Source organism: Sceloporus undulatus, chromosome 2, assembly GCF_019175285.1.
Source record: "Sceloporus undulatus isolate JIND9_A2432 ecotype Alabama chromosome 2, SceUnd_v1.1, whole genome shotgun sequence".
Lineage (NCBI taxonomy): Eukaryota > Metazoa > Chordata > Lepidosauria > Squamata > Phrynosomatidae > Sceloporus > Sceloporus undulatus.
Window position 1 is genome coordinate 213,762,661 of NC_056523.1, and position 13,937 is coordinate 213,776,597.

Sequence of the window (13,937 nt, forward strand, 5' to 3'; positions counted from 1 at the left end):
CCAATTTCTCTCCTCTCTCTCCTCCCTCCCTTCTCCACAGCTTCCCCAAGGCTTACGGAGAAGTATTACCATACTATATACGTCTACCTAGGATTTTGAGCCCATTTTGAGGCTTAAATTTTTCAATTTATAGACGAGTATATACGGTAAGTAATCTGTAATGCTTACTAGGTTGTTTCTAAGACTTAATTTTACTCAAGTCTTAAATTCCAAGTAGGTTTATAACTCACCACTCAATTGACAGGGGATTATTTGCAAATGTTTCACTGTTCACCTAATCATCTATATCCTTTAAATAAAAAATTTACACCAAATAACACATTCCGTGATGCCTACTTATTACTTCACATTAAGAAAAATAAAGTTAGAACTTCTCATGTAAATGGATGTGTTCTTTCCAGTTATTATGGTTCATGGACAATCTAGTTCAAGACACTGGCTCAGAATCACTTAGCCACTGTTCCTAACAGCAGCAATTTTCACTAGACTATATCTATTTCTACTAAATGTTTAATTTCCCCACCTAATTCTTGTATGGTCCCACAGCTGAAGGACTGTAGGCAAACATGTCATGTTTCTTTAATGTTTTCTTTAATCACCAATAGCAAGCATCCAACATCTACTGAGATTTGATGAGATCAGTGATTTGAAAATCTAACCTCCTAGGTATAACAATGTGAACATCTATAAAATTATACATAAATTATTATGTGTTATATAACTGCTTCCAAGAATAACATCTAGAAAACTGTATCTTAAGAATGAATGCAATGCTTCTCAAACCTTTGATGGCTTAGGTACACCCTTTTCTGAATTAAAACAGGAAACAGATTTCACATATACTCCTGAAAACAAATCTACCTTCTATATTTCTCTTTCCACAATGGAAGAAGGAAAGGTCATATAGAACTGTATCTAGCATCTGCATCTCTGAGCCATTAATGTTACTGTATCTTTGCAATAAAAACTGGACAGCAGAGGTGTGGAGGAGGATTGGGCTGTAGCAGCCAGCCAGCTAGATAAATTCCTACAGAAGTTAAAGATCTCAAAAGAAAAGATTTGAAGCACTATGCTTATGGATACCATACACTACTAAAAATATACCTTCCAAATAAATAGATCCTAGAACAAATTGAGGCTGATCTCTCACTAAAAGCCATTGTGACTAAACTGAGACTATCTTATTTTTGACTTGCCAGGAGATGACATGATTCTTTAGAAAAGATGATAATGCTGGGAAAAATGAAAGGTAGTAGGAAAAGGGGAAGACTATGGTGATTATCAGATGGAGAAAAGGACATCCCTGTCCCGATCTTCCCGATCAAATGACAGCAATTGTGCGAAAGACTTTCATATGACATCACGCTGATCCTGTCATTGTCCCATGAGTGAAGTGGAATCATCCCCTCATTTCCTGTCATTTTGTATTAACAGAAGAACCTGTTAATTTCACTGTTACCAGATTTTCACTGGCAGGACTATGACTGGATCAGCGTGACATGTGCAAATTTCTTTCGCACAATTGTGGTCATGGATGGGATAAGGACAGGAGAGTGACCCGCTCCCATCCTGTCCCCATGTGAAAATCTCCATTATAAGTGGATTGATTCTATCAAGGAAGCCACACCCCTGAATTTGCAAGACCTATGCAAGGCTGTTGACAGCTGGGGCTCTTGGGAGATATCTCATTTATAAGGTTATCATAGATTGAAACCAACATGATGGCAAATAACAACAGCAGCAGCCAACCAAAAGCATGTGATGGGTTCTGTGATTTAACCACTGAACACAGAGCTTACCTACAGAACTGTTGTCTCTGTGTCAAAAAATTATGACTTGGGCTCAAGGAGGGGGACCAGAGAGGAATAGTGATGTAAAATCCATTCAACAGTGATGTATGTAATGTCTCAGAAAATAAGAGAGATGAAACTAAAAATTAGACCATTCAGAATGTACTACTAATCATATTGCCATAAGAAGCTCCACAAATCCATATGTTAGAAACAGCTATTCTTAGTCATGGCTCCTACATTTGCTATAGAAAACTTAAAAAGAGAGGAAGGTTACATTTTAAAGTAATGAAATCAAAAAATGGGGTCAATACCTTAGCAGTTGGTCTTCCAAGCCAGATCTGGTAACAGTGAAATTGATTATTGTTACTTTGATACACACCTATAAGAGAAACACATGAAAAAAGTGGCTTAAATACCAACTTACATTTTGGAAGAAAAGGAAATTCAAGGTTCATGTATGAATGCAGAGTTATTCAAGAGCAGCTAAATTATAAACTTCCAAAATAAGAAAGAATGACATTTTATATTACTTTTTTATAAGCAAAACTGTAAAAAAAGGAGATAAGAGAGACAGTGTTATCTGACACTGAATCAGTAAATGGAGAGGATTAAAAACTTTAAAGGCTACATTTTCTTCACTATAAAATAAAATTACTTGGCCTAAATCCACCCCAAGTGGACCTATTGAACTTGCTGCTGAATGTTGAAGTCAGCATTTTTAATATCCTTTTGATTCAATGGGCCTGCTTCAGTTAAAATGAGCAATTGGATTTAAGTCCTTATTTTCAGCAACAAAACTAAATAAAAATTGAAAAGTACATTTGAGATAGAGGGCAAGTGCAAGTATTTGTAGAACTGAAGTGTGTTTGCTTTAAAATACACCTAAAATCTTCACAATAGCCAGGTTAAAATCTGCTAATGCTTCTCAGCTCAGTGCCAAACCTACCAAGCTAATGTAATTTGATGGTGTTTGACATACAGGAGCACTAACAATGTTCCTACTAGTTTCAACTGCTGTTATTTTTCTCATTAATTCTGAAAACCATGAGCTGTATTGAATTCTCTTATTTTTTATAGTGGAGTTGTGAGGGTTCTCTGGGTCCCTCTGCTGCTTTTGCCTGATCTGGATGGGTCCCACTGAGACCATCTTTCTTAAATAATTAACTTTCTCCACCTCCATCCTCCACCATTGATTTGAATCCTTTCTCTTTAGCAACACGATGGGATGTTGCTGGGATTCTACTGGCACAAGGGAAATAAATTTATTATTCCCTTGCCAACTATAGGCAAGAGCTAGGCTGGGCTAAGGCACTTGAAAAGAGGTGCAAAGTACATTTAAAGAAAAGGCCTTTATTCTAAGGAAGGAAATTTTATAGCAAAAGGATATCTATCTACATGTAGAACCATCTTGTTCTTCAGGCACTGATTACAAATTACAAACAGAGCAAATAATTTCAGGCAAATCAGGAAAAAGAACTTTTTAAAATCCTGACATGAACAGCTAATATAGGGGTGAAACAGACAGCCTCTTTACACCGGCTTGGGGGTGGCATCAGAGTGTGGCATTTAGATGCTGCGTGCTATGATGATGCCCCCAAGGTGGTGTCACACTGCCCACCCAACCACACATCAGGCAGGTTTGCAGTGCTCTGGTGGGGTGGCGTTTATATGTCACACACTGCAGGAGTGCTACAAAGCCATGGCAGTGGCAGAAAAGCCGGCTTTTTGCCGGCTTAAGAAGGAGTGTCATTTTGCCGCTTCTTTTTGTGCCTGCAAAAAGCCAGGTTGGGGGTATGGCGTGCGGTTGCTGCGGCCCCAACCCAGAGTTCAAAGGGGCGGCATCAAGCTGCCCCTTCAGGGCCTACTGTTTTGGCCCATACTCTTCTAATTCTACTCAGAGATCAGATGGGATTTGTTGTCCTTGATCTTTAGGGAGTAACTGGGAGTCTCGAATCCCTTGTCCAGCCTTGACCAGAGCATCCATCCCCCAAGCCCCCTTGTTACAGCTCATCTCCTGGTGTGATTAGAGACAGCCAGAGACAAGGAGAGAGAGAGATTTGCTGCTTCAGGCTTTTTTATAACCTCTGCTCAGAAGCATCTCAAATGTTTGTACATCTGATCACCCTTTTGGGCAATTGCTATCACCTCTGTCACTTCACCTCATTAAAAAGTAATTGTATCTCATCCCACATTTAAACTTTTGTTGTCAGAGGAGAGGGCTCTGATAATGGGAAGGGCTCCCATTTATCACACACACACACACCCCCTCAAATCTCAGTAGGTCTGGGAAAATCTGGAAGAACTATTCCAACTGTGATTTCATCCTAAGAAAAAAGAAAAAGTATATAGATATGAACTTTATTTATTGCTGTTCTAGCTATATATGTAGATATCATTAAGTGTATAATTATACCTCAGGCAAGTAGTGTGGATTCGGCATTTTTGTTGTCATGTAGAACCTGAAGTTCCTGTCATAATCTATATCCGAATCACCAAGACGAATGAGCAATCTTCCACCAGAAACGAAAGTTTGCTTCAGAAGAATGGGTTCTAGAGCTGGATCAAGCGTTTCTCTAAGCTATTAAAATGAGGAAAAGAGATGGGATGAAAATTACTAGCAAAAACAAGTTAAAGTGTGGGCACACACACATGCATACTTACAATGCTATTAAATCATGGACTAGTATTCTCCCGTGCCTCTTCATTACTTGCTGATTGAATTGTGATGAGCATTTATTTATGCACTAACAGGACTATGGCTTGGATCCAAAGAAATAAGAGCAGAAGGAAAACAGCTGCTAGTACTGTTCCACATACACATATGCACAGGTTTATGCAAAGTTTCCACAATTCTATAATATACATGCTCTATAGAGGTTCTTATGTTGTACAAATGGAAGAACATTTTTGGATTTAGCTTCCATATTTTTCTTGTGCACCAGTACAATATATAAAGCAGCCCTTCTGAGTGGAAGACATCTTACACATGCAAAAAAGTCCTGTTCAATCTAATCCTATATGTCTTTAAAGTTTAACAAGTACACAAAGCTAAACATAGCTGCAATAACACAGTATTATCATGTTTTTCCCACCCAATTTATTGTTTATTTTGCCACTTCCTTTATTACACATAGTCCTTAGGCTACTGATTCGTTCTCTCTTCCACCATCCACATACCTTGTCTTCATCTAAATCAACCTCATCCTTTTGAACCAGCTAGAATGGTAGTCCCTTACAGGATGCACTGCTATAGTTGAGGTTATCAAACTCAGAGTGGTTTATTAATTCAAACCAATACAATACAGTTAAAACATACTGAAAGTTAACATTAAAATAGAGCTAAGTCAGTGAGGTGCAGTGGTCTGAGCATTGGACTACGGCCCTGGAGATGGGTTTGAATCCCTGCTCGGCCATGGAAACTCGCTAGGTGACCTTGGATGAGTAACACAATCATGGCCCCAGAAATCCCCATGATAGCACCTAGGCCTTATGGTCATCAGAAGTTGAAACGGCAGCACACAACATTATCATCAACAATAAAATTATTTGTAACATTAAATACAATTTGAAACACCCAATTAAAAATAATTTTAAAAGCAGTTTTGTTATATAAAAATATTTTATATAGCAAAGAGAGGTCCACTGTTGTTTCCCTAGAAAGGAAATTCCAGAGCCTGAGGCAGTCACTGAGAAGCTGTCTGGGCCTCTACAAAGGTACCTGTTCCTTCAGTGATAAAGATGGATTCAATACGCTCATTCTAGATCCTCCCAGACTTGATCCTCCAGAGATTAATCCCATTCAGAACAGGTAGTTTACCTATCTTTCAGACTGTTGTAGTAACATACAGTGGACTATAGGTGCTGATTTAAAAAGTTCTCTATTGTCCTTTTATTACTCTAATTCAGAGGAGGTTTCAAAACAGTCTTAAGTTTTTTATGGAAAGAAATTTGGGTTATCTTCTGGGATAAAGAGGGCAAAGAATATTTTCTGATCAGCTCTGACTGTTGGATCATAATTCAGTATTTATCCTTTTCAATTATTTCTCCTGCTGGGGAATCTTGATCTTTTTATTTTTTGTGAAATGTTAAATGGCATAAAAATCCAAAGTCCTGAATCCTAAATAATTAACTTTAAAAGAAATACAGTAAAAAAAAACCCACACACCCGAAGATCCAGATAAATCCAAAGAATTCAAGATGAGACAGGAGTAATGAGGCAGCTGTTAGCTCCTACAGGGCAACTCAGCTGCCAGCCCTAAGAATTTTTAGGTGGATGAAGGATACTGTCACCTGGATTCTTCTGTTCCTGTTTATGTCATGCAAATTACTGTTGGGAAAAAAGGCACTGAGGGGAAGGCAGGAGCCCTGCCTGAAAATATACAGTGGGATGGTCCAGGACTCCTGCTCAAATACTGTGCTCATTAAAAATATCCACAACCCATATGTATGAATGACAGAGACCATGAAGAAGAACAAGGATGAATCTGTAGATCATTGTCTTTTGGTAGTCAAGCAGAGAGTAGGAACTGTGTCTGATATTTATAGACACCATGTCTAACAATTATAAGAACAACAAATATAAAACTAAATCCAAACCTCTTCAAGAAGAACAGATAAACCCAGACGAATAGCATTCTCCAAAGTGCGCAGGAAGCCAGAGTCAGTAAGCTTAATTATTTTTAAACCAGTTTTTGCTTCTTTGTTTCTTATCCATCGGTTTGCCTGTGCATCAAAGTATAGTTAAGCATGATAGTGAATGTCAAATCTTAGAATAGTAAACAAAACATTTGAATATTTTTTTAAATTCAAATTCTCAGAAATATCAGGGATCAATGATATTTTATTTGTTTCTTGTTCATAGCTAACACTTAATTTGAGAGTTTGCACACTCTTCTTCTTCATTTAATTTTAGGATTGTGATGATACTGACACTGTGACTTTACCATCAAGTCAGTCTATTTTCTCTTTGTGTCCTCTACACAAGTCTCATCTTACATTTGTAAGATCCTGTCTGGCGAAGAGATCTGGATCTGAAATTTTTGCACATTTCCAGGTCCTTTGTGTTGCCCAGATAAAATCTTACACTAAGAATTTATGTAAACCAAACTAGTCTAAGATATTTCATTTCCAAAGAAAAAAGATCAGGTAGAGACTATCAGTAACCATAGTCACCCAGACTATTTCCAAAAAATACTCTACAATACTGCAGGCTGAAAAAGAATATTTGATTTATTCATTTCCTGGCGGTAAAAATAGTTTCCTTACACTCAGAAAACCCAAGTGGGAAGAATAACACAGAGGGAAGAATTTTGTGTGAGTTTTGTCTGGCATTTGCACCTCCTGAAGATTTTCAAGAAACTATTCTGCATGTAAAAATGGTTTTTGGGCAGAAGAATAGCGGGTTTTTATTGTGTAATAATAATAATAATAATAATAATAATAATAATAATAATAATAGATTTATTTCTAGCCCGCCCAATCACGAAGAATCCGGGTGGGTTACAACAATACAATACAACAAATTACAATAGAGTTAAAAAATCAAACCCTAGACCTACCACCACCCCCCATTCCCAGTACTAAAACAGAATTAAACGGTAATAATATTAAAACATTAAAAACATTAAAAACATTGAACAAACAAAAAATAGGTAGAAACATTGGCGGGGGGAAATAGACAGAGGAGGGGACAAATATCTCTATATCTGGGGAGGGTAACTAAGTTGGAAAGGCCTGCCAGAAGAGATCCGTCTTGAGTGCTTTCTTGAAAGCTGCCAGAGTGGAAATGTGACGGATCTCCTCCGGCGGGTCGTTCCATAGTTTAGGAGCAGTAGTAGAGAAGGCCCTCTGGGAGACAGATGTTAGCCTCCCACATGTTGGTTTTCTGTTAAAAACACTTTCACACAATCACACATTTTCTAGAAACACATGCTTCTTGTGAAAAACTGCAGGATTTTTGCATAATATCCATAATATTTGTATTAAATATAGAAACAAGGGAAGGATTGCATGAAAACTGGAGTGTGTGTGTGCATGTAGATGTTTTCCCCTTACAAACAGTTTTGGTAAAAACAACATGCCATGCTCCCCCCCCCAAAAACAAACCCCCACATACCACTGTTTCAAAACTAGAAAGTTTGTGTAAACAGTTTTTGTGTGTGTGTGAAATGCATTTATATTTTTTTTTTACCAAAAAGCTCTGTAATTTTGCAAAAATAACACACATTCACTTCATTAAAGAATAATTTCTCAAAATACTTGGGATGAATGAATACCAGATGAAAACTTCAGTATGGAGAGAAAATTACACTGTGGAAAAAACTGTTGAAATTGTTTGTTTCATTCCTTTGTTTCTGGAAAACACCATGTAATAATTGTAGTATACTTGTGTGTTTTCTGTGAATAAATGATTTAAAAACTAAACAAAGCACAGTTCTTGTAAATCAGTTCTTACCTGATCTTGGGGATCAATCATGAGTGGCCAGCGTCGCCCTCGTGTAACAAGAATGCCATTTTCAGTAGAAACATAGTCACGTGGTAATCCATCAGTGTTCCACTGCCGAATTTCATAGGGGTCTCCCAAAATATTTATAAGGCTGAAATCAGAACTTATAGGAATGTCTAGATCCTGACATTGTTTGATCCAGAGATCTATTAACTGAAATAAACAGAAGAAACAAAGAAGGAAGAGTTATTTCTGTTATAATATTTCAGAATGGTTGACTGATTAGCTCTACAATGGAGATTGTATGAAGCTGCAATCTTACCAACCGTCAAACTACTGGTTGATCTATAATGATATCAAAGCATATTTTGAGAAATGTATTATATGGCCTGCGAACAGAGGGGGCAATATCTTGTTTCAACTGGAAAAAAAATATGAAGGGTCTGATTTCTGATTTTTCAATAATGTTATGCAGAATGTCCAAATTCTCCAAATATGTAAAGAATAGTTTACATTTATTTGAGATGTTAGTTTTCCCATAACATGTAAAAATATTTCTTTATAGTATACCATTGTTACAATGAAAAAAAACCCAGACTCAATAGATTTAATGCAGCATATAGAGAAATGATTTTTTTAAAAAAACTCACCATCTGTCTATAATGTGCTGTAAAAGCTCCATAATAGGCCACACAAGCTGAAGCTATGAACACATTTCCAGTGATGTTTGAAATCTCTGCCTCGAAATTCAAAATACTCTCCTCCCACCGGACCTGTTCATCTCCTAATGCCGCTGTAAGTTTTCCAGCTCGATTAAGACGAGCTTGAGTCAGTGCCATGGTCCTTGCTGAATAGTGATAAAATTACTAAACCACTGCCATGATTTATTTAAAAACAATAATTCATTTGTGTTAAGCCTACTTTTGTTGCATTTTGGTTAATAAAAGATTCCATAGCCAAAGTTAAGAAGTGCAAAAACATCCACAGTGCAACGTTTCATATCGGATTTATCTTAAGATAATCTGATTATGGCAAGTGAATTTGTTGTTCACAACTTCCACCCTAGTTTCTTAAACCACCATCATGTCTTTCAATTTCTCACTCCCTCTGCAAACTAAAGTAAGCTACTTGAGCCTAAGGTTCCTCAAATAACAGATATGGTAGCACTCTAGACTTACAATGGAAACAACATTAGATACCCTCCCTGACTACATTCTCCCACTTCATTCAAATTTTTGTTCTCTAATATGTCCCTGGAAGCTGCAGAGATTTCTGGAATCAAGAATCCTCTTGATGACCTATCGTAAATACAAATTATGCCATCATATCTAATATTTTAGATGTTGTGCAAGGAGGCATCCATTACTTGTGTAATGATACTTCTCAAAACAAACACACACAAAGACAGGGAGAGAGATAATACAGAGAACGGGATGATCTGATGCATTTGGAATATCAACTACAGTGAGGGATATGTGTTTATGTACCTTTAAGTCATTGGTCAATTTATGGTGATCCATGGATTTTTCATAAGGCTTTCTTAGGCAAGAAATACTCAGAGGAGGTTTTGCCAGTTCCTTCCTCTGAAATATAGCCTATAGCATTGAGTATTGGTTGATGATAGAATTTATTTTAAAAGTGGGAAGTGAGTAATCTAGCAGCACTTCTGATTCATGTTCCCATGAGCTTGCATGGATTTCAATTTATTATCGCAGATGGAGAACAATATTAAAACCACCAGTACTTCATGTGGGGATGAGAGCAGAATGATACAGGATATAGAAAGATGCAGAAAGTAAAACTCAGGGGTCGGCAACCTACGGCCCGCGGGCTGGATCCGGCCCGGTGAGGCCTTGGGACCGGCCCCAGCCCGGTTCTGCCGCCGATTGCTGCCCCCGCCGCAGCTTCCGCACCGCTCCGGGCACCATTTTGAGTTCGGCCCCCCAGTTGTCTGAGGGACAGCAACCCAGCCCCCGGCTCAAAAAGGTTGCCTACCCCTGGTAAAACTGGTCATAACCTTCACAGAGCTGTATAAAATTATACAAGTCTAACAAGCAGCTGGCCTATTAGGCTTCGAGTTTCAAAGCAATGCATTCTGCTTACCCAAAAATAATTTCCCTCGTAGTACAAAACTATTTTGTATTATTTTGATACATGTATCACTTTGCTGAAAACCTACATATTGATATATGTTGCATACCAAGAAGCCATTATCTCTGTTAATTGATTGGAATTTGTGAAAATATCCCAATTCTGATATTGCTCCTGCAAAACTTCCCTATTTTATTTTGTTTTGTTTAAGTAGAAAGCTGTTTGAAGATCAGTGACTGAGTGTTCTGGGAGAGTGTCACTGAAGCTGCTATTTGTAATCAGATTTGCATCCACTTACTTCCTTGCATATAGATATCCTGTATGTCTGATGTAGCACACAGAAGGGCATTGCTTGTAAATGATGGCATATATCACATTGAAGAATGAGCAAGTATATGCACCTCTAAAATTGTAGCTGACATTATTAGGCTATGTTATATTGCTGCTACATTAGATGTGGGCACAGAGCTGGCATTTGGGTTTGTAGCACATCACCATCCTTGCTATATATGCAGTTGTAAGTGAGCAGTTTTTTAAGGTTGGAGGCTGTTTGTAAACTAGTAAAGGACTGCCACCTGAAGTCTGTGAGAGGGCAGTATTATTCTCCAATCGGCTGTAGCTCATTGATTATAGATTTGTATGTGTCTCAGATATAGATAACAAATAGTTGTGCTCTGTCATTTTCTGCTTTTGATCTGTATTGTAACATATTGTTCCTGGATACCAGACTTGCCTTGTTAAATTTGTTTCTCCCTCCCCATACTTATTAGGTGGGCATCCAAGTTTCAGAAATGCTTAGTTAGGGCCCTAACACACAGGCCAAAATAAAGCTGCTTCAGGTCATTTTGTAGGTACGCTGTTTAAATGACGCATGCATCCTAAGAGGCCGGAAGCCGCACTAAAGCCACACTAAGGACTGGAGCACAGCTTTTGGCCTCTTAAGATGCCTGTGTCATTTAAACAGCATACCTCCAAAGTGACCCAAAGCTGCTTTATTTTGGCTTGTCTATGCGGGCCCTTAGAAATCCTTCAGAAAGTCTTTGACTTTTCAATTCCTGTTTTGCAGTTTTGTACTGGATGGCTTGGCTGAAAACCATAGATGTGGTGGCTTTCAGGCAGAAAACTGTAACCCTGCAAGTATGTAGCAATCAGAGGGCTTTCAACATAGTGTGGTCCTTAGATATCCATTGGGTAGCTGTATAATGGTGTCAAGAAAGTGAATTTGTTATCTGGACTGTTCCAAGTTTAATTTGATGGCATACACTGGAAGCTGCGATGGAAGGAAGGGAGGCACGCGCCGGAAGGGAACAATGGAATGCACTCCCGTGGCGTGCTCCCCATGTGCTCCCGCCGCGGGCACGAGCCCTATTCATTTGAATGGGGCTTGAGCATCCATGTTTTTTCCTTTACACAGGGGAGTCCGGAATGGATTCCCGGTGTAAGGGAAGGGCGGACTGTATTGCTGTAGAGTGGTCTCACTGGAGGTATCTTAACACACCCTACAGATTCTGATGAATCCAATGTAAAGAGGTCAGATATAACAATTCCTCGGTCTTCAGATGGAGACCAGGTCTGTGCAACTAGTGGCAGAGGCAGCGAATGAAGAACTTTAGCAGAATGTCCGCCTGACCTTAGCTTTAGTTGAGGGACACTGAGGAGACACTCCTATTATTTGTTGAATGTCATCAGGATAAGAAATAGCAGTGAAGGAGCTAAAACCTCTTAAATAAGAAATGCTGAGCGATCAAGCACCTAGCATCTCAAGGTCAGGTGGCTATAAATTCCACACTAACGACTGGCAGTTTTTGTTTGCAACTGTTCGTTCTCCCTGGCTTTTGTGCACTTCCCGTTTGTGAATTTATTTGGATTCCTGACGTGCTTACAGTGTACATCTCTTTCTCTTGTGACTTCAGTCCTCATGACTGCTAGCATCCCATGATGAATTCTAGAATCATTGAGACTTTGCTACTGCACCTCCCTTTAACTTCAGTAAATGTTCTCGATTATCTGTGTACAACCTGGAATGGCTTGACCTATAACTGCATCTCCCTATATACTGTAGCTTGCTTCTCCTGGCACTTGCTCACTGTAGGCAAATTACAAGGAGATTGTGGGTAAACTGTAGTTTCCTCAGGAAGCTAGTGGTATACCACACATAAATGGGAATACTGATGGCAAATGGTCTGAGAATTGAACTCATATATTCTGATATCCTGACAGCAAAGATTCCAATGTTTGAGCCAATTGGCTACCACCCCTATACTGTGTAAGTGCTCAAATACCTGTGGCTTTAACATTGTACTCCATCAGAGCAAATGAAGAAATGGTTTGAAAGTCATGAAAATTCATGCCAAAATAAATCCATTAGTCTTAAAGATCCTCCAAGATTCCTCCCTGCTTTTCTTTTTAAAATTGACACTTTGTGTTATGCGCAACTTCAGAGATAGAAGCTTGCCAGATTTTCATCTTCTTATTAATAAGAGTATGATAACAAAAGGCTTCCAGTATATTTCCAGCCTACTCTGGTGGTGCAGTGGTTAAATGTCGGTACTGCAGCCACTCACTCATAATCACAAGGGTGTGAGTTCGATACCAGCCAGGGGCTCCAGGGATGACTCAGCCTGGCATCCTTCCGAGGTTGCTAAAATGGGTATCCAACTTGTTGGGGGCAATTAGCTTACATATTGTAAATCACTTACGGAGTGTTTAAGTGCACTGATAAGCTGTATAAAAATGTACTTGCTATTGCTTGCTGTTGCTACTATCATATCTAGGGTTTGAATAAATTATCGAGTATTATTTATTAGCAGCACAGACTATGTGAGTGTTCCTATAGTAAAAATCTGTCTTTGCAGCATTACTCAGGAATCTTATTTGAAATCTTTTTCAAAAAGAAAACAAACCACTTACCAAGGTCCTCTTTCTCATTCACACTTTTTTCATACTGGTCTTGTAACTCCTGTATTTGTTGTTCTACTTGTTTCAATTTCTTCTGTTTATCACGAAGGGTAGCCAAAGTCGCATCAAGCTCTGCCTAGCCAGTATTAAAATTAATGTTTATCATTACTGTGCCAATTGCTTACTTGCTAATTAGCTTACTTGCTGTTCACCGCTATGATCTTTGGAATAGCAGTATATAAATAAAACAAATTATTATTATTATTTATTATTATTTTATTCATTTCCACAACAGCTCTGTGGGGAAACCATTTTTATACTACACAATGGACAGTACAAATTAATTGTTTAATTAACATATTTTACATAGACCTTCAAGTTAGAATTCTCTGGGTTTCTCAAGACTACTCAACTCCTTCTCTCCGAACTTTAGACCTAAGCCACACTTATCTCCAGCCAGTTCTGTAACTACCAGAGTGCATTGCCTCTTTTAATATTTAATTTGCCAACTAACAGGCATACCTACCAGGGAGCAAAAAATAAAGGAGTCATATCAACAATATTAAAGAGGTATTTAAAAAATAATCATGTAGAAAGAACATTGCCCCTGGCAGCTGCAAAAGGGACAACCATCCTGGTTCCTTCTTTAATTGCCTAAAAAATTAGCAAAGTTCCATTTGGCATATAATGGCTGATGGCTGCCATTCTGA

At 38.3% G+C, this 13,937-nt stretch overlaps 1 protein-coding gene across 1 annotated transcript in view; it reads right to left on the minus strand.

Moving 5' to 3' along the window:
• DNAH6 (dynein axonemal heavy chain 6) overlaps positions 1 to 13,937 on the minus strand; it is a 174,208-nt gene that overhangs the window by 65,101 nt on the left and 95,170 nt on the right. Inside the window, exons 53-58 of the mRNA XM_042449592.1 lie at positions 13,240 to 13,363; positions 8,889 to 9,085; positions 8,248 to 8,451; positions 6,390 to 6,515; positions 4,207 to 4,371; positions 2,105 to 2,172 (exon numbers count right to left, since the gene is read on the minus strand). Of these exons, the coding sequence (XP_042305526.1) occupies positions 2,105 to 2,172; positions 4,207 to 4,371; positions 6,390 to 6,515; positions 8,248 to 8,451; positions 8,889 to 9,085; positions 13,240 to 13,363 (884 nt within the window). The remainder of the gene's footprint in view (positions 1 to 2,104; positions 2,173 to 4,206; positions 4,372 to 6,389; positions 6,516 to 8,247; positions 8,452 to 8,888; positions 9,086 to 13,239; positions 13,364 to 13,937) is intronic.